Source organism: Opisthocomus hoazin, chromosome 16, assembly GCF_030867145.1.
Source record: "Opisthocomus hoazin isolate bOpiHoa1 chromosome 16, bOpiHoa1.hap1, whole genome shotgun sequence".
Classification (NCBI taxonomy): domain Eukaryota; kingdom Metazoa; phylum Chordata; class Aves; order Opisthocomiformes; family Opisthocomidae; genus Opisthocomus; species Opisthocomus hoazin.
Window position 1 is genome coordinate 13,053,400 of NC_134429.1, and position 25,302 is coordinate 13,078,701.

Sequence of the window (25,302 nt, forward strand, 5' to 3'; positions counted from 1 at the left end):
TTTGAAACTGTCTGTAAAGAACAGTGATTTGGAATGACTCGGAAACTGTATGTAGGACCCTATGGACAGAGTATGGGTGACCTGGATGGCAAACAGCCTTGTCTTCCTGCTCTCATCACTGGCCACTCGCTGAACTTACAAATTTGGAGAGAGCTCAGAGTAACAGACGGAACAACTAGCTGCGTGGAGGCTAGTAACAAGTTTGAGGAAGCTCTTTCCCTCCTGGGCGTTGTTGTACTCACCAAGGGTGGGTGGAAGGCTTGAACTTGTTACTAGTTGGCAGCTGCTCTAAGGCCTTCCTGGAATGCAGCCCTGGTCTTGATTCCCTTTCCAGGGGAGAGAAAGCGCCAGTGGTAGTTTTCTGTCAGGGATAGAGGGCTGAATGGGTTCAAGTCCCACAGCAATTTAAACAGGAGTAGCTAGAACCAGCCTCCATGACCGGTCTGCTCTTTTACAGTAAAAATACAAGAGTTGAGCAATGAAAATGCCTCAATAGCCCTAACTAATCAGTAGCTGTGGGAGAAAGGAGACAGCTACCCAGAAAATTAAGAGACAAAATGGGTGTAATGTGCTCAACACAAGAATACAAAGGAGATCCAGACTCAGCTCTGCAGCTTACCAATGCTTTGCAAACCCTTATGACCACAAAGACGCTGTACTGATACTGGTAGCAGAAGGGGGCACTGGGACAGAAGTGGTAAGTCTCATCACAAAGAGGAGATAGTAGGAGGGTTGGTACTGATGCCACAGAAGTCCCTTGCTGTAGGCATGCAGCGGCTGCACCACCTATGCTGTCTGTAGGGTCACAAGTCCGGCAGAGCTCAACCCCAACCTTTGCAAGCCTGCTCCTTCTAGTTTTCTCTTATCAAGCCAAAAAGCCTCCCTCAGAAGTTTTTTTTGTCTTTTCCTGATGCCATCTAGCGACTGCTCCCTGCCTGTTCAGCTTGAGTTCAGTACTTGGTTCAGGCCCTCGAGCCACGAAGCCACCATAACTTTTGCAGAGGAAAGGATGGTGCAACTGAGTGGGGCCAGTGTTGGACAGGAATTACATGATGCTAGCAGGGAGAGGGGCAGCTAGAAAACAGCTTAGAAAGCTGTACCAGAGGCAGCATTTGGACTACAGAATAGCTTGGATAGAAGGTACTGACGTCTGCAGCACAGAGGACGACAGAAGCTGGGGCTATTATGCAGTCAGGATACAATACAAAACATGCAAGGGGATCACTCTGCAGAGCTTATTTTTTATGAGAGAGGGAGAGAGGAAGTCAGGCCAACTACAGAGCACCCCTGGATGTCTTCTGACAAGCACAGCAAACTTTCAGCATCTGTTTCCACCCCCACACTCTCCCCAAAGAAGCACACTGAACCCACACTGATGTCACCTTAACCAGAGCCGAGTGTTTAATTGATTGCAAGGGAGTGACAACTGCACAGTGGCTGTGCTGGGAAGATACCCACTGCACAGCGGTGGTACGGAGTCTTTAAAACAAAAGAAATGGAGGCAGATCCATCTTATAACAGAGTACAACAAAAAATGACTTATGCATCTGGGGATTCTGGGGGCAGCATTAGAAATAATGATGCCTCCTGAGGACTAGCAAATACCTAGGCCTGAGGCATCTCAGCACGACTGAGATAAGAGATTTGTCAGCACAACTGACTCCCCAACATCAGTACTTAACAGCAGGCAATGGATCTAAGGTTTGTTTTTTATATATATATATATTTATATTTATATATATAAAGCGCCTATCACCATATTGATAAACATTCTTTGGAACCACTCTAACGGCAGAGGTAAGAACAGGAGTCAGCCTGTTAATACCTCAGCACTTCTGTTTCCAACCAATTAAAAAAAAAAAAAAAAAAAGCCACAAGACTTTGCTGCCAGCCTGCCTGGCTGGTGTTTAATACTGCTACTCCGTCAGGGTTGGAGGGAGACCTATTGTGAATGGCAACAGTGTGCACTGCGACTTCTCCAACTGTGCTGCAGGACAGTGCAGGTGTCGCAGAAGGGCAGTGGGACATGAAGGTTCAGACCCGTTACCAGTCAGAATGTCTCGGCAGCAGGGAGCTCCTATTAGGAGAGAGCAAGCTAACTTTGTGCACAAAGCTCTTGCTCTCTGTGCTTAAGGCTGAGTCAGTGACCCTTCTGGACTCTTCCCAGGTTTCAGAAGATCACCAGACAGAAATACGTGTCAGTTATAAATATACCATGTCAGTTGCCAGGGATGGAGTTGGGAGGGGAACGCAGGGACGGGAGAATTTAGAATGGGTGCAGGGAGGAGAGAAAGGAAAAAGACATCTTACGTTTCCAGCACTGGAAAGAACAGTTTTGACCTCACGCAATAAGTCACTGGACCTTTTCACTAGTCTTATCTGGCTTATGCCCCATCATCTTTAACACATCATCAAAGGGAATGTTGGCTGGCAAAGGGTTAAACAATCCCACACAGTGGAGAGCAAATCTGCAGTCTGCCGGGAAGGTCCCCATCACATCGCTGAGGATCTCAGGGTCCACCTTGAAGGAAGGAAGCAGCTTCTCAGTCTCACACATCGCTCAGGGCCTGGAGACAGCCAAAGACAAAAAAGTGTCAGGATGGACCTGCTGCAGCTCTACCAGCCCTCAAGAGAAATACGGCTCTGAAGCACACCCGTCGCATTTGCCTTCGTGCCTAGGACACTCTCAGGAGGTTTTTCTTCTGGAACATGCAGTTGCAACCCAGTTAGGAGATGATGGAATGATGCAGAAATACAGACTAGCCTTCAAGAGGCAGACTGAACTATGCTAGTGCATCCTTTCTTTACCTTTCTTGGTGCTAGAAAAGACAACCACATTTTGTTGAAGACTTTTGGAACTTTCCAATGGGAAACACCAGTTCTGCAGGCTCTTGGACTTCGTTTTGGTAGGTGAAGTAGGAGTGATCTGCCATCAAGGCATGGGACATCAACGCAAAGAACAGTTCCAAACTGAACTCCAGTCTTCCCAGACTGACTCACTCTGCTATGTCATACAAAATGCTGCCCTGCTCCGACTTGCCCACAGAAGCCTTTAGGGCTGCAGGAAATCCCAAGTCCTGTATACTCCCACTTCTGCCGAAGAAAAGTCATACCTCGTCCTTGATGGATGAATAGCAGCGCAGCCTTGCTTACCTTCCGTGCAAACTCTGGCAGAATGAAAGCTGCCCGGTGAACGTCAGAGTTGTAGTATTTCAGACTCCTCTCCTCTACTTGTTGCTGTGAGAGCGGCTGCACAGGCTCCCGGAAATTTGTGTTCTGCAATAAAGAAGCAAGGTAGCTCTGTAGAGTTTGGGTAAGAAGCAAAAGGCGGCGTGACAGGCATCCTGATTGGTGGCAGAGAACCAAGAGGACTCGCAAGAAAACAGATGACTTTCTGTTCTAGTATGAGGCCAAAGGTTCTGCACAGCTCCAGCCCCAAGGGCTGGAGTTTACACGCCGTACCTCGTGTGACTAGCCCTTATTCACAGACGTCAGTGTATGAGGTCAGACTGCATGTGAGCCATGTGCCAGATGAAGCTGTCAGACTGTGCCCGAGCATCTAAGAAGCAAGGCTTTTGCTCTTCAGACCAGAATCCACATCTGCGTTGTCAGGCACAGTGCATGCTGCCACTGCCCCAGATAAATCAAATACGGCAGCAGAAGTGCCGCTGGCTCCCTACACCAATGCGACAATCGCATTACAGGCTTGCTGTAATGCAGAGATTGGGAAGAGAGCAGACCTCAGTGGTATGAGACAGAGTTACCACCTCACATCCTAACACTGACTCTCACTCGGAAGCCTCTGTACAAGCAGATTACCAGTCGCAAGCTGATTCTTCTCAAGCAGGTATCCACTTTATAACAACCAGCATCAATACGCTAAAGCCTTAACGAGGCTATAGAAACTGGTAGTGGCTTCCTTGCTTCCAAGTTTGTTGTACTAGAGAGAAAACCATGTCCTTTTCTAAGGCAACTGGTTACATTACTGGTCGGTTTTGCCCTTCATTCAGCACTGAGCAAGCTGCATTGCAGCTCTGGGGGCCTGGGCTGGCAGAGCCAGGGCCCAGCACGACTCTAGAGGCCCCAGAGCTGGGAGAGCTCAGTGCCACAGCTCAGGCTCAGAAGGGACAGCCTGAGGCAGGCTCTGCGGGTGCTTTCAGGGAGTGGAAAGGGGCACTTCAGGTGCCTGAAACTCACCGGGTTCTTGCTGCAGAGCATGAAGCCAATCTGCCCGCTGGGATACGTGGGGATGGTGCAATAGGCGTATTCCACAACAGGGAACAGAGACTTGCAGAACTGACGCATCTCCTTAATGAGATCCAGGTGCAGCCACTGGCACTCACCTACAGGCAGAAAGGAAGATGCGATGCAAGGCGAGAGCTGCCCCTCTTCTTTGCACAGGCCTGTGCCAGGTTAACAGTAGGTCCAAGTCCAAACCTGCTCTACTGCGCACAGCTCATGCGGTTTCAAAGGCAAGATAAGACCCTTACACCAGTTTTACTAAGCGCCGTCCAGCAGTTAACGAGTTGACGTGTACAGATCAAAACCGCTCCTGTACCTGGGAGCTGAAATGAATTTTACTCCCTGCGTCACATCTTCCGAAGAAGAAAGTCCCCTTTGTGCCTCACACGTTGCATGCAATGATCTGGCATCAGCCTTTGCCAGACAGCATCCTCACCTTGGCAGCAAAGAATCCCATCTTCTCGCAGGGCTGTCTTCATCAGCTGGTAGTAGGATTCTTTGAATAAGCTTTCTGCAGGACCTGGGAGAAAAGCGAGTAGAGAGATATAGACAGTAGGCTTCTCAGAGTTTTTCGAATGCCCAGCCTGCACAGGGAAAGAGACATTTCAAACAGCTTTCCAGTGATCACAAGTGTTGGAGAAAATCTGGAAGCAAAAACTTTCGACTCTGGGTGAACCCCAGCCTGCGCCTAGCACAGCAGAACCATCAGGATTTTAGCTTTGCTCAGCAGCAAGCCCAGAACCTTTATGAAAGAAAATCCTAGCAGCTGCCTCTTGCTTCAACAAGCATTTTTTAAACTGAACTCCTGCTCCAAACTACCTTTTAGAGATGTCTCTCTCTGTGTTGACTACAGCAAGAGTGAAGGTGACTCAGGCGCTCGTCGTTAGGTCCCTAAAACAAGGCGCCATAACTACATTTGGTCCCTCTCTACCTCAGATTTTTCCCTTCAGAAATACAGCAACCTCATTACAGCCATCTTTAGGCTAGCTAACTACACCAACAGCGCGTGAGCCACTGCTTCATTAGTGGGCACATGTGCAAAGTTGTCTTTGTCAGTGTGGTGCTGTATCCTCCATGGGATTCCTGGACTTTAAGGATCAACTCTGTCAGAAGCAATAGCTGCTGGAGTTGAATTCTGAGGACAGAAATATGACAGCCAGCTTGACGCCTTGCTAATACAATTTTCTGGTCTTCATCCTTCCCTTTCTCTACCAGAAGAACCAAGTCAGTGACAGCCTTTTCACTTGAAAGGAGCCTGGGCAGGCTGGCTTTACTTCCAGGAGGCAGGAAGAAGAGAGAAGGAGTGTGGAAAGCAGTACCCTTTTATGGCCAGAATTCTTACCCATGGGGTCAGACGAGTCCGTGATAATCACATCAAAGGCTTCTTGATTTTGTTTCATGAACTCAAAACCATCTCCCACATGCAAGGTCAGCTTAGCGCTGGAATACCCCACTGCCATCCCTGGGAGGTACTTCTTAGATACTTGGATCACATCCTGCAACAGAGAGAGCACAAGTGGGTCAGCAGGGGCTACAATGAGCTGCTTCTCAGGCTACCGTGCGGCTGCTGCTGAAAGAACAGCAGAATGAGTAATCTCCTTCCACGCCTTCAGCACAAATCTGACTCGCTAGCTAGACCCTCAAGAGCTGTCAGCATCCTCAGCCAACAAGCTGCACTCAGCCCTCTCCTATGGCCTCAGGGTTCAGTGGCACTGTTGGTCTGTCCTTGCCAAACTCAACAAGAAGAACTCGGAGCTTCAAAAGCTCCCCAAGGAACTAAGAGAGTATGATTACAGATCTAACTGCTTTGTGCTCCTTTTCCCTGCTGACATCGCTTGCAGAGGTGAACTCAACTAAAGCCTTTTTTTTTCCCTTTCCTAAATAAAACCATGCCAGCAGGTTTCTGTATGCAAGATGAGCTATAGCCCCACCTCTACTCTATAGTCATTATATCAACTCCCACATAAGACAGAGTTTTCTCTCTAAAACAGCCACTGCCCTAGGCCCAGCGATTGTACTGAACACTACCAGCTTCTCACAGCTGGAGACACAAAAAAATATGCTGGTGTCAGGCAGTGCTTGTTCAAAACCAGGCACATGTGCCTAGTTAGCTTGGCAGACAGAGTACACAGTCTCACAGAGCACCGCTTCCCATTCCTAATACAGCCTCGCTTTGAGGGGACAGCAAAACTTCCTAAGAAAGTAAAATACCACAACAAACAGACCGAGAAGAGGAGGACCAGCCCATCTCTCACGGAAACAAACACCCCCCCGCTTATTTCCTGCTTTCAGACGCAGGAGATTTCTTAACAAAGTGACTACCGTCCTCTGGCAGGAGCTGCACCATTCTGCGTCGCGGGAAGAGGGAAAAGCAGCACCTTCACAAAGCCAGAGCTGTCCTCCTCCAGATCCCACGCTTGGCCCACGCTGGCCTGGAAGGGCCTCTGCCGTAAGTGTGCGTGAGAGAAATCGCAGGCGAGAGGCAGCCAGCTGCCACGTAGATGACTCGGAAGGCAAAGAGGTGGCGCTGTCAGTGTCACGCCAGCAGAGGCGGCTGCCAAGGGACAGCAGGTGAAGTGGCAGCTCCTGAGGATGCTGTGAAGGGGGGCCGCCCGCCCGTCTGACCAGAGCCCCGGCGCAGCTCCAGGCAGCCGGGAGCCCAACGCACCTCATCGATTTCGCACTGCACGACAGACTCCACGGTCGGGTGTTTCACCACCTCTCGCAGCACTCCGCCGTCGCCGCCGCCGATGATCAGCACCTGGGAGAGGAGAAGGCAGACAACCGGCCATCAGCGGGGTTGGCTTACGGCAGAACTTTCGCAGAGAACGGCTCGAAGCTCTCCGGGCTCGTCCTGCCCCGGCGCTCGGCCATGGGCTCCGGGGACCCACGCGGCTGCCCGCGGCGCTCGGTCAGGGCGGGTGCGCCAGGGGTCCACGCCAGCCCACCAAGGAGGACGGTCCCCAGCCGGGGAGACCCCGCCGCGGGGTGCGTGGCCGACTCACCTTGCGAGGGTCGGGGTGGCTGCAGAGGGGCAGGTTGGCGATCATTTCCTGGTAGGAGAACTCGTCCCGCTCCGTGCACTGGATCACCCCGTCCAGGACCAGGACGTTGCCGTAGGTGGTGCTAGGCAGAGCGGGGAAGCGGGGTTGGAGCCGGCCCGCGCCCCGGGCCCGCGCTCCCCCCCGCAGCCAGGCCCCGCCGCATGGCGCCGGCCGCCGCGCTCCCCGACCCCCTCCCTCCCTCCCTCCCTCCCTCCCTCCGCCGCCGCCCCGGGCCGCCCTCCCGGCCGCGCCGCACCTGCGGAAGACGAGAATCTCCTGGTAGCGGGAGCGCTGGTGGTGCAGGAGCTCCTCCACCTGCAGCGACATGGCCTGCCCTGGCCACAGCCGGCACGTCTCCCGGAACCAGCCCTCACGGATCAGCGCCGCCGCGCCCCGCTCCATCCCGGCCCGGCCCGGCCCGGCCCGGGCACCTGCGCGCCCCCGCCGCCGCCGCCTGACCCCGCCGGCGCGGGAGCCGTGCTGAGGGGGCCCACGCGCCGCCCCGCCCCCGGCCGCCAGCGCGCGCGCCGCCGCTCCCTCATTGGCGGGTCGCGCGTCGCCGCGCCTCCATTGGCCCAGGCGCGGCGGTGACGTCGGCGCCAGCAGGGTAGGACGGCCGGCGCCCCGGGGCCACGTGGGGCGGTGCGAGCGGAGCGGAGCCGCCCCCGCCGCGGCCGGGCCTGCGGGGCTGGGCCGGGCCGGGCCGGGCCCCCTCGCCACGGGCACAGCCCCAGCGCTCGGCAGAGCTCCCCCACCCGCAGAAACGCGAGTGGCTGAGAAGGGGGAGAACACAGACGAAAAAACCCTAATTCGGGTGTGCGGGATGGCGGCGCTCGGCACCCTCCGCGCCGTGGGTGCGCGGGGCTGCCGGTCGCTGCCGTTAAAGCCATCGTTACAACCCACGGCAGTCAGGCGCCGCTCGGAAGGGAGCCTGAGGCCATCCCCGAGATGTCACCCGGCGTGGAACTCCCCGCGGCGGACGTGAACTACAGCAACGCCAGCACCTCTGCGGGCGGGGCGGCTCTGGGCAGTCACAGAGGGACCACCAGTGGTGACGGCGGCGAGAAGGGGAACTGGCAGCCCCTGCGGGTGCACCGAGAGGCAGTCGCTGTTTAGCTGCCTCTCTCCAAACCAGTCCGCAATACTCAGCCGTGAAAGCGGATCTGACGAGCAGAAAGGGACTCCGCTCTAGCATTACAATGCTGCGCGGTCAGCGCCGTTCATACCAAGATACCCAAGGAGGAAAAACCCTCCTCTGTTTCTTCCACTCCCTACTCCCCAAAAACATGGGAAAAGACTGAAAACAAATAAACAAAATCCCGAGCCTCCCCACAGTCTTTAGAAAATAAAGCCCTCGGGTTCAGAACCCAGTTCTCGCACCTAGCCTGACAGCCAGAGAAGTAAATTCTGTCACTGCCAAAACAGGTGAGCACAAAATGGAAAATCCTCAGTCAGAACAGCAAATCACAGAGCAAAGACATGGCCTCTGGGGAAGGGAGCAAGATCCACTGGTCAGCGCAGTGACCGGTAATCCAGGCAATTAAATCCACTGATTTAACGAGGCTTCAAGCAAAGTCACATCAGCCCTACCCTTCAGTACTCCCGACTGTTGAGCGGCAATGTTGCTTACCTCTTTCACAGCAGCATTACCAGCCTCCAGCTGTCAGCATTTAGAGTAAGCTCTGCCATCCATCCATCCATCCATCCATCCATCCATCCATCCATCCATCCATCCATCCATCCATCCATCCATCCATTCCATCCATGCATCCAATTACGGGCTGATACACTTTCTACAAAGAGTTTAGGGTAACTCACTGTGGGTGTGTAGAACTACGAAATGTACAGCTGTACTGAGATTCAGTTGCAGCACAGAGCCTCACTGGCTTTCCCCAACCCAGTATTACAGTCTCTGTTTTTACCTTCTACCTAATGCTATTTTATTGCTTTAACTCTCTAGCTGTATGGTGAAAAACTTCCACTCTGTAACTTTATAGCCAAACCACTGGTATCTGATCCAAAATGTACCCTAACTCTTTTTTTTCCTTAAAAATACACAAACACTGCCAGGCAAACACACTCATTTTTCATATTACCTTGTCTTGGAAGAGATGACTTGTGTAGTTTTGTAAGCAAGCTCTAACATAAAAGATAGTCTGGCCGCCTTTCCTCCTCTGGACTGCTGGGGTTTGAGTCACAGCTACTGAATCTCTCTATTATTTCTGTGCTAGCTTTAGAGATGCCAAGAGGTTCCTCTCATACTCCACTGACATGCTGGTTCTGGACTTCGAGCCACTCCATGAAGTGACAAGTTTAGCCTAACTGTATTTGAGGACACAGGATAAACTTTCAAAATTAGAAACAAAGCAACACTGTGAGCATAATTAGAAAAAAAAGTCCAGTGTGAATATAACAAAAGTGACATCAATTAAGATGTTCTTCCTTTTGGAAAAAGGATTTTAATGTGTTTAAAACCATTTCTATACAAAAACTGCTCAATGACCAGAATTTGCCTTCCCACGGTGACAATGCTTCTGATTATTGTTTCGTTCAACAGCAACTCCCACAGGTCCTGTAGCAAGGATTATCTCTTTGGCCAGTGGTACCTGGAACTCCTGCAAAAGACAGTTACAAGAAGACTTCAACTCTTGCTGTAAATTCACTCAAGATTGAAAATCTATGATAGGTTACAGTGATTCTGTTGAGAAAGGGTCATCATGCAGACACAACTTTTCTCCCTCCAGTGCTGCCCTTATGTAGTGTTGCTGTTTTATGACTAAGTAATACACAAGGATCGAGCCTCGTAGGCTACACATTATCTGTTCAGAATGAGAATGTTCATATTTGGCAGTACTGTTACTTATCTTCCTCCCAAGCCACGCAAATGTTCTCCCCACCTCTACCTATTTTGTGGCCAAAGAAAGCGACTCCCACATCTATTAACATGAACTTTTACCTCAGCATTTCAAACCTTCCACCCAGAAATCATCTTTGATTGCATTAATACTGACTAAGCTTTTTATTTTTTTTCCTTTAAACCGATGTCAAGTCAAGATGTGAGGCAACCTCTTTGCATTAAACATGTGCTTAAGCTCCCACTGCAATAGAGGAGGATAGCTAGGCCTTGCCCATAGCTCCAGGGCACAGGTGTGGAAACACTCCACCGCTGTGATGAGAGCAGGCTGACAACACACCTCTCAGCTTTCCCCGCCAGGTAGGACATGCTTCGGTTTCCAGATTGTTGAATTTTGTTAGCTCCAGCAAATCTCTGCACAGAAGAAGAAAAAAACACCACCACCACCGTGAGGTACCCACCAAACACAGTATATTCCATAAGATGCATGTGCTCTCATGGTCCCTGCAACTTCAAGGAACACTGCTCGTTTACACCATGGGCTTTATGTTTTAGGACTTCTGCATATGCACGTGCAGCAAGTGCATCCGAGTAAGTGCTGTTCCACTGGTCTCTAACCTTGACACAATAGTGAGGCACAATACCCCACTGATGACAAATCTTACCTATCTAGACAGAAAGATCTGTACAGGTTGTCTCAAATTCACCTATCAGTTTCTTTTTTGCTCCTGAAACAAGTTTCAACTGACACAGTAAAGGGATTGCACAGGGAATTCTTTCCTACAGTATCAGGCATAAATTTGTTCAGCTTTTACAATATGATTTTTAACGAACATCTAAGATGCTCCCTGGTACCACTTGCCCTCCAGTTAAATATGCAGGAAGACAGCACGCACAGGAAAGAGTCTGAAATGCAAGAATGAGCTTCAGAACTTCAAATTAATGCTCAAGCGCCCAATGAGTTCACGCACGGGCACCCTATTACTTCATGCCTGAATGCCCACTGACGTCATGCACCAGCACCCGAACGCTCCATGAGTGAGCACTATGCAGGGTACACGTGGTGGGGTTTAGGTAACCTGGAGTTGGGGGGGACGATGACACAGGAACTGCCCTGTGCTGGTCAGAGGTTTCCCTAAGTTTGTGTTTGATTGCTTATGTTTTCTTTCTTCTCTTCAATCTCTCAATCTCAATTAGCAATAAAGTACATAAAAATTCTCTGAGACTGTTTTCCTAACAACAGTACTTGGTGTAGAGTGTGGGCAACACAGACTTGACATGGCCTAGAGTAACTAGACTGACTGAGATTTTTGAGAGTGCCTTGAATTTGGTACTGGGAATTCGTGGTGGTGTGCTGTGGTCTAAGTGTTATGCCTGGCTGTATGGAGGCGTAGGTGTGAACAACGTATGAAGAGGTGGGAAACAACAAGAGAGTCTGAGGAGCCCCAAGAAAGCTCTTCCTGAATGGGATGAGCTACAACACAAAGTAGGAACTCGTGACTGGAAGCTGCACCTCAGTGCCAAGTGCTGTTAGGGAACATTCTGCAGATCCAGAAAAAGTCCTCTGCCTTCCCCAGCAAGTCCCCAGATAGGTACACGCTATCATCAACATTTCTCTTCCTTCTTTCATGACATGCCCGTACCTTGCCGGCATAAGCTTGCTTGGCAGGATCAAATTGTGGCGACTGCTTCGATTTGCTGCTTCCTAAGTGAGAGAGGAGAGAAGTTGTCACTAAAATTTTGCAAAAAGAACAGTACGTTCCATGGTGTTCCTCTGATGATAGGGAGGTTTTACTGCAATCTCCCACATGCTAAAAAGCAGAACAGTCTCTTTAGGGCAGAAGATGCTTTTCAATAGATACTTGGTACAATGGAGTCAAATCTCCCTTGCCTTGCAGTTCCTGGGGTCCAATTAAACAGATGACTTTCTCTACAGAGAAAACAAGCAAAATACGAATCCACAATCCCCTTGGGGGACAGTTTGAGGATTCTGGTTCCAAATCAGGAAAGGGATGCTAAACTTACATGCCCCAAGTTAATTTCTTTTAGTACTTCCCCACTGTAAGGTAACAGCATTATAACAGTTTGTACTGCCTTGGCACCTACGTTCACACACAGCCTTCTCAGGGCTCAGCTGGCAACATTTTCCACAGCCTGCAGCACTCCAGCGAGAGATCCAGATCTTACCCGCAAACACTTTGAAGTTGGACTTGCTGTAATTAAAGGGGGTAAACTGCTTCGGTGCTTCCAGCTTCTCTGGTTGCTGGGAGGCTTTTGGCTGTTTCTTCTCTGGTTTTGGCAACTCTGTTCCTGTTTCACTCATGACACTCTCCCTCTTCTTATTAGCTTGTTCCTGCTGTGAAAGCAATCCACAGAAGATAAACAAGGACAAGTTCAGGGGAGGAGAATGGAATATCCCTGTGTAGACATGAACACCAGCATGCAGATGAACTGCCCAATTGACCTAGGCCCCAGTGACCGCTATTGCCTGTGGCAATAATAGTGCAGGGAGAAAACACTCTGTTCTTCAGGCCTAAACTGTTTGGTTTTTTTTTTTTTTCTTTCTCCTCACAGCAGGGACTTTTCAGATTAAAAGCCAAGTTGGCATTATTTCACAGGATATGAGAGGCCACGATCTGCTGTGGCCCAACACGCAGATCTGGGGGAACCTAGGCAAGTGAAGAGCAGAGAGGTGCAGCAGGGGAAAATATTCCCTACTGAAGATACGGAGGGATGCGAAGATTTGCACGGCACAGCTGCTAGGGGCCTGTTGCTACACACAGAGCAGAACCACAGAAAGACAGCTATCAAAAGGCTGTCACTGAGGTATGTCAGAGTTATAGGGCTCACGGTTTCATTCTGAACTATGTTATAAAGGTCAGAAGGGGCAAAGGCTGGAATTAGGGAATTCAATGACATACCATAGCTTGCTGACGAACAGACACAATATTTTCTGTTGCCTCTTTGTACACCTTCTGTGCCTGGTCACGAGCAGCTATGGAAACAAAGAAGTGTTACTGTAAAAAGCAGCAGTAAGTTAGCCAGGAGCTTCGAAAAAGCAGCAAACCAGCTTGTAGCAAGTCTCAAACTAAACAGAATACAATCTTGGTCAATCTCATCCATCAGGAAATCCATCATCTAAAATTTTCTTCTAACTGGGAAACAACCTATCTGCATTGGCAGAAGCATGCTAGCCAACACACTGAGGAAGCAAAGAGTGACTGTACCTGACTGCTGGGCTGCCTTCTTTTTGGTGTCACCCTTGGCCTCCTTTACTCGTGCCCGACGCATCAACTTCCATCGACTGCTGATCTGCAATGAAAACTTTCTTTGAAGTTTTAAGGCACAAGGGAGTTTATAAACTTGCTACCACATGCTGGTCTTCATTAAGAGTACAAAAGATCAAATTGGATTGTAGAAGAGATTAAGATCTGCAGCACCAGGTGAAGTAAAACCATGTGCTTTAAAAGTTCTGAGCTACAAACAAGCCAGGAGAACAAAAGCAGATACCGACTTCAGCAGCAGTTTGCAGCTTTGACAGACAGGGAATGTACAGTGGAATGTCTCAATCCTGGTTCTTCAAAGGATACGAATGCTACAGAAACAACGAACTACAGATTCAGAAACATGTCAAGTTTCTCAGAACTTAACACTCTTTTTCTACAGAGAATTCAAGGAGAAGAAAAATAATTCTATATATTGCTTAAGTTCCCAAAGGAAAATAATTTACTTATTTGTTTCTTTTGTACGACCTGGCAGGAAATTTTAGCCTGAGACTTACTTCATAAATTTTTGATGAAGGGTCATACTTCGCAAATTGTGAGACATAGACAGGATTCTGTTCTGCAGGTAGATACTGTAGAGAGGAGAAAACCACTTTGCTTTAAACACAGCACATAACATTTAGCTCACTGCTAAAATGCTGCTTAAAATGTTCCAAATCAAAAAGTTCATAGTTAAGAAATATTCTACAGATAGAACACCTTTTGTAAAAAAGAAAAGTTACCACAGCTATGGCCGAGAGAAACATTAAAGAAAAACCAAACCCCCCTCCCCCCAAAACGAACCCCCAACCACACAGCAGAAAAAAGTTGTTTTGATATTACTGCCTAGCAACTTGCCACTCCAAACCTATTATTAAACCTAAGTATTCTACTGTTGTTCCGATTCATTACAATAAAATCCACTCACTAACTCTAGCCATAGAGATGAAAACATGATGCAAATTAAAAAAACCTCAAATTTGATTAAAAAAAGCCCAACAAAGTTCTGTTTACTACACAGAAAGACATATATCTGAGAGGCATTTCAATGTGTTATGAAAACAAGTCCATGTGTGTGTGCTTTGCAAGGAGACAATAGCCTAATTCCAGTAAGAGAGCAGCACCTGATGCTATATCAAGCTTTTCTGGATATGCCCAGAAAAACAGCTCAGAGCATCCTCTGCACTAGGCAGTGCTACAAATATGTACTGGGAGCTTTTACCAGTCTAAACGGATTTTCAAAGGTCTCCATTATACGCTGAACTTTCTGCTGTGCAGGGGTTAAAGTTGTCTTCTTTCCTTCATCTTCATCACATTCCTTAAAAAAAAAAAAAAAAACAAAACAAAAAAACCCCACAACATTAATAATGTTTGGTTTTGGCTACTGCCGTTCCATGCACGTTCTTTCTCATTCGACCTGAAACTCCACTGATGGCAACAACCCTCCAGAGAGATCCAATTAACTTGCTGGCCTCCTAACCTAGTTGTCTTGATTATGTCATATGCTTGACAGGAAGCCAGTATCATTTCCATGCATGTCCCACCTTACTACTTCTTGCAACACTTTCACACAATTTTATCAGATTATTAAGTATGTTTTCTAATACTTAAATACCGACACTATCACAAACACGTTGCTTACACTGAACATGCTGGCAGTGGCAGTAGCAAGAAGACATGTTGACTCTGGCTGAACACCCTGAATATTCATTGTCATCTCACTGTCTGAAAAGAGACTATGTTCCAAAACTGGTGCAGGCTCTACATGAAAAGAAAAAGGAGATGAAATTTTTATTAGATAATAGCCTATTTTACTGCTCTTTTGTGTAATGAGATTTTACTCAAAAGTTTCTTCAGAGCTGCTTATTTCCCCATGCCAAAGCCACATCATGTCATTATTAGCACAGTTTTTAGGTTAAGTCCAAATTACCTAAGGCAGAATTGTTCTGAAAATCATCCGTAGGAATCCGGGAACAGTCATGTGGTCCAAAGAAGGTATTCTCCAGCTTCTACAGAGAGATTCAAATTACAAACACCATGAATACACTACTCTATAAATCCGTACATGTTTTCACATATTGCAAAAACACATTAACAAAAATTCAAATAAAAGGGTGATGTTCAGAGACTGAGTATTCTTAATACAGCTCACCTGCCAGAGCACATTGCATCTGGCACCAAAAAGGCTGACTCTGCAAACACCCACTGGCTAATGGAGATGCTTTATTTCATACACACGAGGAGAGTAAACAAGTCAGCCTTAGAAACTCATCGGAAACTTCCCTTCTTACAGATCAGTCAATATAGACTAACATACATGAAACTGCCCAGCAGGCAGAGTGTTTGCTGATGAAGCCGTAAGTGCTGCTGTTTTGGTGATTTGTAAAATACCAATTTACAGCTGCTAATGTTATGAGTCTAGCACAGAGAAGTAACATTAAGCAGAAGTGGAGAGACCTGTAAAATGGATGAGAATAAACAAATTACTAGAAGCTAGAATTTCGCTACATTTGTTTCCGAGTTTAAGGCTTAAGACATTAGGTAACAAATATTGTAAACAGTACCTCAGGGATGGGTGGAGATGATGTCATCTTGACTGCCAAAGCATCCTCCGACTAGAATGGGAGAGAAAGATAAGTCACTTAAATGCACCTGCCCTACTTCTTCTAGGTTGGCCTCCTTATCAATGTTTCGAACATACTTATCACAAGCTAGCAGGTTAGGAAGATCACATTCTTTCTTCTTCTCCTGCAGTGTTTGCATATGGACACATTTAAACATCCCACACAGAAAGGACACTTCATGCTCACAAATGGTTTTGTTTCACTAGAGGAAGACTGTATTGATATCAGCCTGCTGATGATATACTTTAACTAATGAACTTCTTACACCTTGGCGTTTTTTTGGCTTCACCATAGCTGAAAAAGAATTATGAATCTATTTACACGGCCAACAAATTCCACAAGGTCCAGTTCTTCCTCACACAGGCAAACATGATATGCAATGCAAGACGGACAACTGCACCCTGTTTGAGTAGTGTCTGTTCTTTTACTGCTCTAGTTCTCCAGGAAACTACACTGTGTGTAAACCAGTTCACAGCAGATGATAAACAGGCAAGAAGTAGTTGCAATATATCTTTTTGCTCTACTACAGAACACTATATTCACAGTATTCAAAAAGCAAACTTCAGCATACACATCATCACAGGTGACCATTTAGCTCCACAGCCCCTGTCTTATGGAAAGCAAGTGATGAGTCTCTTGTGTGGTATGAGCTGCTCCTACCTTGAGAAGAGGCATCTCGCGGGCCTGCTGAATGAGAAGATGCAATTCATTAATCTGCTGGCAAACTAGTGGTGGGACTGGATTACAGCAGGCAATGATGCCCTGGGGTTCTCTAAAAAGAGATGAGAAAAATTCAGTGTGCTATATTTATGGCCGATATGTTAGGTATTTGCATTCAAAGGATGTGCAACCAGATATAACCATGGTCCTGACTGTGACAGAATAAGGCAAGTCAGATGAATCTGTCAGAGTTTATTCTCTGTGGTGAAAAATTCTTCTGTATCAGGTTTGTGCAGATAAGGAGAAACCATTAACTCAGCTCTCCTCTCACTTGCCTTTTCCATGGTCTGTCTGTCTAAACCCATCTTCACTTCGCTCCTTGTTTAGTGTTCATCTATGGAAGTTGAGCCCCAGCACCGGACTTGCATTTAAAGATGCATTTTTATAATTCCCAAGTATGGATGTTAGATGATAAGTGCCAAGTGTTTGAGGAAAATGTTGTATAAATTAGGTGTTTTAAGGGATCTGCCCCTTACTCCGCCCCCAGTCCCTTTAGGAACTGAAAAAAAAGCCCCAAATAAACATTACGGGGGAATTAATCCCTTTCTTGCTCTGTACTACTGTAGGAATCTGGGGGGGGGGGGGGGGGGTTTGGGGAGGAGCACATGACATACAGCAATGCAAAGGAATGTGTTTTATTTGTGGAGTAAATTCGTGGACTCCTCAAAGGCAAACAGAACTTACTTAGGCAGCTCCTCTGCTATCTTCAATAGCATATGATTAGGTAGAACGTATCTACAACACAAAGAGGCAGTGTGAATGTAACAGAATGTTAAAAACTCTTAAAAATATCTTTAAAGTACACAAGTCTGCCCTAATTACAAGGCCTGAAAAGATGAAAACAGTTTAAAAGAAATTAAGTAGGGCTGATCTAGATACCCGTAAGAATTTCCTGCTAACATGAGTTCTGTGTAAAAAGTAGCCTAAGGTAGTACACTAATTCCTACAGGTAACAAAGTGGTTCCACCTTGGGGTGCGAAGGGCACAATCCAAGAGATTAACTGAAGTATTAAGTCAGTGTCTGTAACAAAAGACCTCCTACCCTGTACTCTCATCCTCTTGACGTGCCATCTTGTCTCTCCATGCAAACAGCAACCTAAACGCTGCTAGCTGCTGCGTGTTGAGATGTTTTTTCTGCTTCTTGTAGAGCTCAAGGTAGGATTCATCTGTAAAGAGGGGCTTGATGTATTTCTGGACGGGAAAAAGAGAAACACTCATGATCAGTACCAGATTTGTGCTTTCTAGTTTGCCTTGCTTCACCGAGAGAGACAGAATATCACACAGACATAAGGGGACGGAATAAACTCAGCTACAATGTGTCTTATAACTTCTACCTGAAACTATTGGTAGGAGCCTATCCATGAAAAACATACATCTTGTCCATTTTTAGGAAACCCCCCTCCTCATCAACTCCAGGAGCAGCTTTAGACATACAATTATCTTCAAGTTTTACTACATTACACAAGGTCTGCTTTTGTAGACAGCATTCTCCACAGGCACAATAGAATTATCTCATACTGCAACTCCAGCTAGGCTTTGAACTTTTAGGAATGTCCAGTAGAACTGGAAATGTAACATCTCTCTTGGGAAAGACACACCTGAAAGCATCAGGAGGCCAAGGAGTGCCAGCATTCAAAAAACAGCAAGAGGACATCTGACTCCAAGGATTTTAGCTAGTGAAACAAGTGGCTGCACACAACTGAGTCAGAGTTTATACAGCCCGTATTCTAATCCAGGTAACACAACCAGGTGAGGCTTTACCTTCAGGCAGATGTCCTTGCTGCGTTGCCACGCAACCTTCAGCTGAGTGGGCTGCTCATTCCCTCTCTCCCACAGTGCCTCCCTCACTTTATCATAGACATAGAGCAAGTAGTGAGTGTCACCACGGGCGTACTGCATCATTTCTTCTGTCAAAGGGCTAGAAAAAGAGCCAAAATTACATTAATTCATTTCAGTTGCCCCGCCAAACTGTCACTTTCCTCTTGCAAGGCATATTAGGGCAAACTGCATGTAAGACACGCTAAGAACTAATACGGAAATTCTGCTATTTCCTTACTGAAGGATTTGTTGGGCAACAGCAGTAACACGCTGTGCACTCTCCAATTCAGATGACATCTTGTTCACATGCCGGAGAGCAGGACTGTTGTGTAGCTAAGTCAGATGGCAGAACTGCTTGCTATGGTATTTGTCATAAGTCTTCTCTCTCTGCAGAGCCTACATAAAGTAGGCCTGGGATTTCTGTGGTGTGCAGGGTCCATCTGCACAGCCAAACTCGCTGCTCCAGCAGCATACTGCTCTAACTAGTGTGGGTGACTGGATGTTTGTCTGGGGGCTCTAGAGGAGCAAATACCAACTTTATCCATAATACTGCAGTGGTTAAGTGCTGTTCCTAAAAAGTGAGCTTACAGGAGCTTTTCATTACTTTATCTTTCCTGATCTTCCCCAAAAAACTCATTTTCTAAAGAAAGACAGGAAAATTTAACACTTATAAAAGAACTTTAAGCCCAGCCAGGTAAATGCTGTGCTTGTTCACTTTGAGACTAACCCACAACCATGTGGCTTGCAAGAAACATGCTCCTGCTCAAACAATACAAAAAAGGGTAAGTGCTACTTTGGAGCTCCAGCCCATTTGAGGGGTCAGTTTTTACCGTATCCTCCAGTCAGCCAGCTGGTACTTCTTGTCAGCACTGACATTGCAATACAGCTTTAGCAAGTGGTCCAAGGAATGCCTGCCAAGATTGAGGAGACGAGCAGCTTGGTGAGTATCAAACATGTTCACCAAGTAGAGGCCGAAGTCCTTCTGCAGCCATTCCACGTCTGAATCAGCACCATGAAGGACCTTGAAAAGCAAAACAAATTGAGAATGACATGAAGAACATTTTTATTCCAGTCTGGCAGTGCTGTGGTTTCACGTTCATGTGCCTAGGACCAGATTTCTTTTCTCTCTGTCCTTCAGGCACATGAACAAATTACAATCAAAGCACAACCAAGTGACCAAGACAGAGCACAATGTGCTTTTAACTACAGTAAGGGGGGGGGGAGAAATTGTGGTGGTGCATTTGTGAATTTGGCAGCTGACCTTCACAATTGCAGGGTCTGTGAAAGTCTCGTTGAGAATGTACATGTCGCTGCGCAATTCCAGTGTATCAATAATGAAGTCTTCTGCTCGGGTGGAAATCTGCATCAGACATGTCAAGCCCAGGAAGCTCCTGTAGGAATGGTGCTGAAAAACATGGAAGAGAGAGGTAACTAGGATCTGTTACAGAAGTAATGCTATAAAACAAACAGCACCCCAAACGAAAGAAGAAAAAGTAACAGAGGACTTCCTAAAGCAACAGACAATTGGATGAGCAAGCTTTCTCTTTTCAGGCACTAACATGATGTAAAAAAAAACATGGGATGAATTGAAAGGCGATCAGATTCAGTATGAAGTGTGCAGCCAGTACTACAACTGGCAAACTTATAATATTGACACAGTTTAATTCAAGCTTCTAGATAATACCTGACAGGTCAGGGTCATGAACCGTCTTTTCATGTCAGAAAGTACAAAAAGCAGGAGAAAGAAGACTACAAAACAAACTAGAAGACTATAAGGGTCTCCTAAGTACTAACAGTACATATGTAACTTCTAAACAGAAAAGACAATTTGATTACCTCTAAGTCCAGTGCAAATTCTTTACAGTTCATAAGCTTTTCATTTAGTTCTACCAGCTCATCCAGTGTGGTGATAAAATGACAGGGCGTTTCCTCGATGGGCCTGTACATCTGGCAGAGCAAATTATTAGGCATGTTATGTTCTCTGTCAATTCCCAGCCCTGACCTCCACCTTCAGTTCTGAAATTCATGAAGTACAGCTGGCTGTAAACTTACTGCATCTGCAGTAAGTTTAAATTAATGTGGGCACCAACCTGGGGTTCTGGTTTCTTGAGAACTCCATCTGGCGGAGAAAAATGCTCCAGTTCGTACTGGTAAGGGTGAGCAAACCTGCGCAAATTAGGAAGACAGGCACAGACTAAATTTCAGTCATATTTATGAAACCAGAGCACAGAGACTTTGGGAGCTATGGCAGTTTCCCTACCGAGTAGAAATTTTGTCTCTTATTAAACACAGGTTTAAAATAACTGTAAATCTCATGCAACTTAATGTGTGGACACAAACACATGCAGAGCTGTTACACGTGAATAGCATCAGCACAACGGGACCACACAAGTGCACATTCACCAATGGTACTCCAAGCACCTTGCTGTCAGTTTAATTTCTTACATCTCTTGCTCAGTTTGCTGCGTCCTCTGCTGGTGTATGAAGTCTGCCAAAGCAGCTGGTACATCCAAGTCTTCAGGCCGTTCCTTTCGTTCTCGTCCACTTTTTGTGAGGGCTGAACAACCAATACGGAACAACTGGACTGGGTCCCACACACAACATATTCTCAGCCTACTACTCTCTCCCCTCCACCCACCACAAGATCCTATTTAAATCATAAAGTATCAAAAATCTTAACAATTTAGACCTGCAGCTTTTGCTGTCAGTAAGATTTCTGTCTGCACCTCTAATGAGACGTCAGTTACTAGGTTTTAACAGGTGGTTGTTAAGCAAGACACAAGGTGGTTCTGCTCAAGAGCTTGGAAGGAGACTGAAAAATCTTCAGCAAGATCTTTCAATCATTCCCCGTTACTAAAAGTACAACCGCATCAGTGCAAACTAAAGATGAATCAGCAGCAGCAGAATGACACACCGCCGAGATAAGACATTACACTGGTAGCTTTGATAAAGCACAAAGTAAAGGCAGGTCTAACCATACACCTGGTGCTCCTAAGTAATTAGAAAGAAGTATCTGTAAAGCCAACTAGACTAGTCAAGACCACTTCTGGTGCCAGTGACTCTCATCAAGCATGTTCAATGGCGGTAAAGAGAAGCAGTAGAATATCTGTCTGGAACAGATTATTTACTGTATACCAACAAGAAGAGACTGTAGGCTGACCTACCCTTACACTGCAGATATATAAACAACAGAGTCACAGAGCTTACTGCACCCAAACGGTCAACATCTCTTGCTGTTACTTGTTTTTACAGTCAATGAATTCTCCTCTAGACCGCGAGGACAGATGTGTGTCTAACACTCTCAAATAGGTTACCCAACAAAAAATAAACCCCTTACCTTCAGGCAAAGGTTTCAAAGCATTTGGCTTGACAAAAAGTTTAGGTACAAAGGGAGTGTTGGAATTGTCAATCTTTTCCCGAAACCTAAGCTGTGGTCGAGAGGTATTCTTGGCATGAAGCAGTCGGAAGGTTCCAGATTGAGTTTTCTTGTGAGATGCTCCCATCTGTTTAAAAAAAGGTAAGCCACAGGTAAAACTCACGTGACTTAACAGACGTTCAGAGTTTCTTGTACTCAGCCTAACCCAATATTTGGAGGAATAAAATTCTACCCCAAACTCAAAAGTGAGTTACTCTTTTGCAGTGAGTCCAGCACCTAAGAATGAAAGTTCTCTGCATCAGTATCCTGAATTCATATGAATAAGCAAAAGAAAGGCTGTTGTCTATGTGAAACTGAAACAGCAAGGGAAAGCACACAGAATCCAGAATGAAGTTTGAATACATAGGGAAGAAAAAAAGAGGGAGTTAGGATGTGTAAAACATGCTGACAGAACATTTAACTACTCATTCCACTAGAAAATCAGTAGTGCCAATGCTAGGAAAACAGCTAAGATAACACAGAAAAATGAGCACCAAGGCCTCACCTTGCGGTTCCAGCTAGAAATGATCGTCTGTGGGGGCTGTAACCCAGCAGGGAGGACTGGCTGCTGGTTTCTGTTCACTCCTGATGCTTCATCCAGCAACATACCCTAAATTCCAGAAAAGCAAGGTGAAAACCAAACACCTGTTAAATTACTGTGTTCATCCACTCTAGTCAGACTGAATAAAGTCACACAGGTAGATAACTCCACAGCCATCTCCCCTGATTTCTGTGCAACATAAGACAGACAAATGTGGGTGGAGTATGTTGAAGATCAGGGGTAGGAAGAGTCTTCTCAGAGAAGCGGCTCTATAAATTTACAGACCTGTTCTCAAGGTTGTGAGGTTCTTGTGCCAAACTGTATTCAGTTTCCTCACAAGTCATACATTACCTTCTTTCTCTTTGGGCCATAATCCATCTGCCCTAGCTGCTATGACTACTGTTCTAGCACACAGAAATGTTTTTAAAATAAAAAGGAAAACCATCAGATTGAGGAAACATTAAATGTAGCTGTGAAAGCACTACCACTGAAATTCTTGCAATGAAAAAAACACTTGTGGCAACTGAACAGTTTATAGGAATAACATCAAGAAATAATTTGCTTACCACTCTTTCAAGAATGGTGTCATTGGAGTCAACCAGCATATCAAATTTATCTTCCAGGTCTGTCGCTTTGCTGCAATCTTTCAGGTGGCTACGGCAGCCATGGTATTGCATCACCTTGCTCATGCTTGCAAGAGAACAGTACAGCTATCAGCAAGTTGAAAGCAGACATGCTGAACGCTAAACCGTCCAATTCTCTTCAACTTTCTACATCTTGAAAGTTTAAAAATTAATCAAATGTAGTACCTATAGATAATGTCGCGCAAGTCGTGAATAGAAAAAACATCTATACAATACTAAGCGTTAGAATTAATTTCTAACAAACGATGTGTCTTTTTAAAAAGACAGCCTAATGCATTTTATATCAGCCTCTGCTCCCTGCACAGCTCTATCCAAATCATTATGAAAGGCCCTCTTTGAACTTGTTACTTGAACTGTCAAGTGCTAGAAAAGTAGCTAAAATTAGGTACATGGAATAAAACACCTTTTTATCCACAGCAAGTTTGGAGTCACCAAAGGATGGTACCTTCTGTTTTGGATTGGAAGCTATTAGCAACGGCCTAGAGACACAAAAGCATCCTTACCAGTCAAGGAGATGGTCACCCTGTGTTTTACAGTAGGCCCTGAAGCCAGCGAAGCTTTGGTAGAAGTCGTACTCATCGCCAGGCTGGGGAAGCCCACTGGATGCCTTTGTCGCAGCTACCACTGTGCCAAGTGCATACTGTGCGAGAATACCAGTTTATTAGCGTTTTTTTCAGTGTTTTGTTCCTCTGTTTACCCAGAATACCACGTGGTAGAAATGCATTTTGCCTAGCTTGTTTGAACTGCGTGGTACTAGTATGCAGCATCATGGGGTTGTTTTTTTTTAACACGAGTAAGTCTACAACCGTTTAGTCCACATTATTTAGAGACCTTTAAAATGATGAAAGTCTAATAACAAGACTTAAAACTCACTCTAGTATTTAAGGTTTGAAAGAAAGCTTGCTAAATCAGCAGGAATGCAGAAAACTACCTTATATAGTAACAAAAAAACCATCCCAAACTCTACAAGGCTTCCTGCTTGAGAACCGGCAGGCGCTCCCCCCTTGGAAGAGGCAGCAACTGGCACAGGTGAGACCCAACGCGGCTGCTGCCGAGTTCCGCAACCCGAGGGGCCACGGCCACGCGTCCAGCAACGGCCCTCAGGGCGGTCCCGACCCCTCCGCACCCCAGGCCCCGCGGCGGGGAGCCGGTAAACCGCCACCCCGTGACCGGGCGGTTGCCACACCGCGCTGAGGAGGCCCAAGGCCCGGGCGGTAACAGGCCCCAGTGCACCGCCCTCGTCCCTGGCACGGGGAGCACCTCCTGAAGTGGGGGTCCTCAAGGAAGGCACCCCCGCAGATCAGAACTACAGATAGCGGCATCCACCCCGAGACGCGCACGACGCCCGCCCCGCTCCCCCCGGCTTGGCCACCGCGCACCTTGACGAAGGCGTCGGGACCGTCGAAGCCAGGCAGCAACGCGCTGCCCCGCTCCATTTCCGCGGGTCGCCCCGCCGCTTCGAGGGGCCCTTCCTACCCCACGGGGCTCTCCGCTGCCGCGCCGCCGCTCCCCACACCGACGGCGGCCGCCATCTTGCCCCTACGGCAACGCGACAAGCGGACGTTATCGCGAGAACGCGGCCGTCGAGGGCCCCGGGGGGGGGCAGGGGTAACGGACACGGCGAGGACGCATGCGCACGGGGAGAGGGCGCCAGGGCTGCCCTCTGGCCCCCCCAGGCGGCGTGGCGGAACAAGCCCCTGGAGGGGGCAGAACGGGGGTCCCTCGGGGCTGGAAAGCGGGGAGACCCCGGCCCTCTTCCCCGCCAGCACCCACCCGGGGGGCCCAGGGGCTGCCCACAGAGCTTCCCCGTAACCGCCACGCCTAGAAACGGTCCAGGGCATGGTTGCCCCTGCCCCTGGCTGCCACCTCCCTATTTCCCATTTTCGGGGCGCAGCACCAGCACCGGCCAGGCAGCCCCACGCTGTCGCTCCAGCTGCGGCTGGGACCTGAGACCAAGAAAGCGGACGTTCTTACTGCACGGATGACATCGCATCTGCTGGAAACTAAAATTTAGGGCTTGTGTGGTCAAGTTTCTTTTATACAAGTGACAGACATCATTCATTAGCGGTAATTTTCCCTCCAGCTGCTATCAAAAGGGAAATACAGCCAACCACCTGAACTGATGCAGAAAAGGAAA

General features: G+C 47.3%; 2 protein-coding genes across 2 annotated transcripts; both read right to left on the reverse strand.

The window, feature by feature from the left end:
* Positions 1 to 1,378: 1,378 nt before the first annotated feature.
* SRM (spermidine synthase) lies at positions 1,379 to 7,737 on the reverse strand. The gene is made up of 8 exons (XM_075437292.1): positions 7,543 to 7,737; positions 7,248 to 7,368; positions 6,911 to 7,003; positions 5,585 to 5,738; positions 4,679 to 4,762; positions 4,198 to 4,343; positions 3,154 to 3,276; positions 1,379 to 2,567 (listed from the first exon to the last, which is right to left on the reverse strand). The coding sequence occupies exons 1-8, from the start codon at positions 7,686 to 7,688 to the stop codon at positions 2,550 to 2,552; spliced, it is 885 nt and encodes a 294-aa protein (XP_075293407.1). The 5' UTR covers positions 7,689 to 7,737; the 3' UTR covers positions 1,379 to 2,549.
* Positions 7,738 to 9,735: 1,998 nt separating this feature from the next.
* EXOSC10 (exosome component 10) lies at positions 9,736 to 24,733 on the reverse strand. Its single transcript, XM_075437384.1, has 25 exons — positions 24,545 to 24,733; positions 23,669 to 23,805; positions 23,088 to 23,211; positions 22,486 to 22,590; positions 21,903 to 22,068; positions 21,011 to 21,122; positions 20,656 to 20,731; positions 20,402 to 20,512; positions 19,827 to 19,970; positions 19,396 to 19,586; positions 18,509 to 18,665; positions 17,790 to 17,938; positions 17,432 to 17,482; positions 16,688 to 16,799; positions 15,968 to 16,018; positions 15,334 to 15,412; positions 15,046 to 15,164; positions 14,626 to 14,721; positions 13,922 to 13,996; positions 13,368 to 13,452; positions 13,062 to 13,135; positions 12,328 to 12,496; positions 11,784 to 11,845; positions 10,481 to 10,554; positions 9,736 to 9,901 (listed from the first exon to the last, which is right to left on the reverse strand). Exons 1-25 carry the CDS (start codon positions 24,599 to 24,601, stop codon positions 9,871 to 9,873), a joined length of 2,607 nt encoding a protein of 868 aa, XP_075293499.1. The 5' UTR covers positions 24,602 to 24,733; the 3' UTR covers positions 9,736 to 9,870.
* Positions 24,734 to 25,302: the final 569 nt, after the last annotated feature.

Bases quoted from the DNA above. Each gene is read 5' to 3' on its own strand.
- SRM (XM_075437292.1), bottom strand. From the start codon at position 7,688: ATGGAGCGGGGCGCGGCGGCGCTGATCCGTGAGGGCTGGTTCCGGGAG. The intron at 4,763-5,584 runs GTAAGAATTCTG...CTTTTCTCCCAG, and splicing joins GGACTCGTCTGACCCCATGG to GTCCTGCAGAAAGCTTATTC. The intron at 3,277-4,197 runs GTGAGTTTCAGG...TCTTTATTGCAG, and splicing joins TGCTCTGCAGCAAGAACCCG to AACACAAATTTCCGGGAGCC.
- EXOSC10 (XM_075437384.1), bottom strand. From the start codon at position 24,601: ATGGAGCGGGGCAGCGCGTTGCTGCCTGGCTTCGACGGTCCCGACGCC. The intron at 19,971-20,401 runs GTAATCAAATTG...CATGTTTTTCAG, and splicing joins AATTTGCACTGGACTTAGAG to CACCATTCCTACAGGAGCTT. The intron at 16,800-17,431 runs GTAAGTTCTGTT...ATCTCTTTTTAG, and splicing joins ATAGCAGAGGAGCTGCCTAA to AGAACCCCAGGGCATCATTG.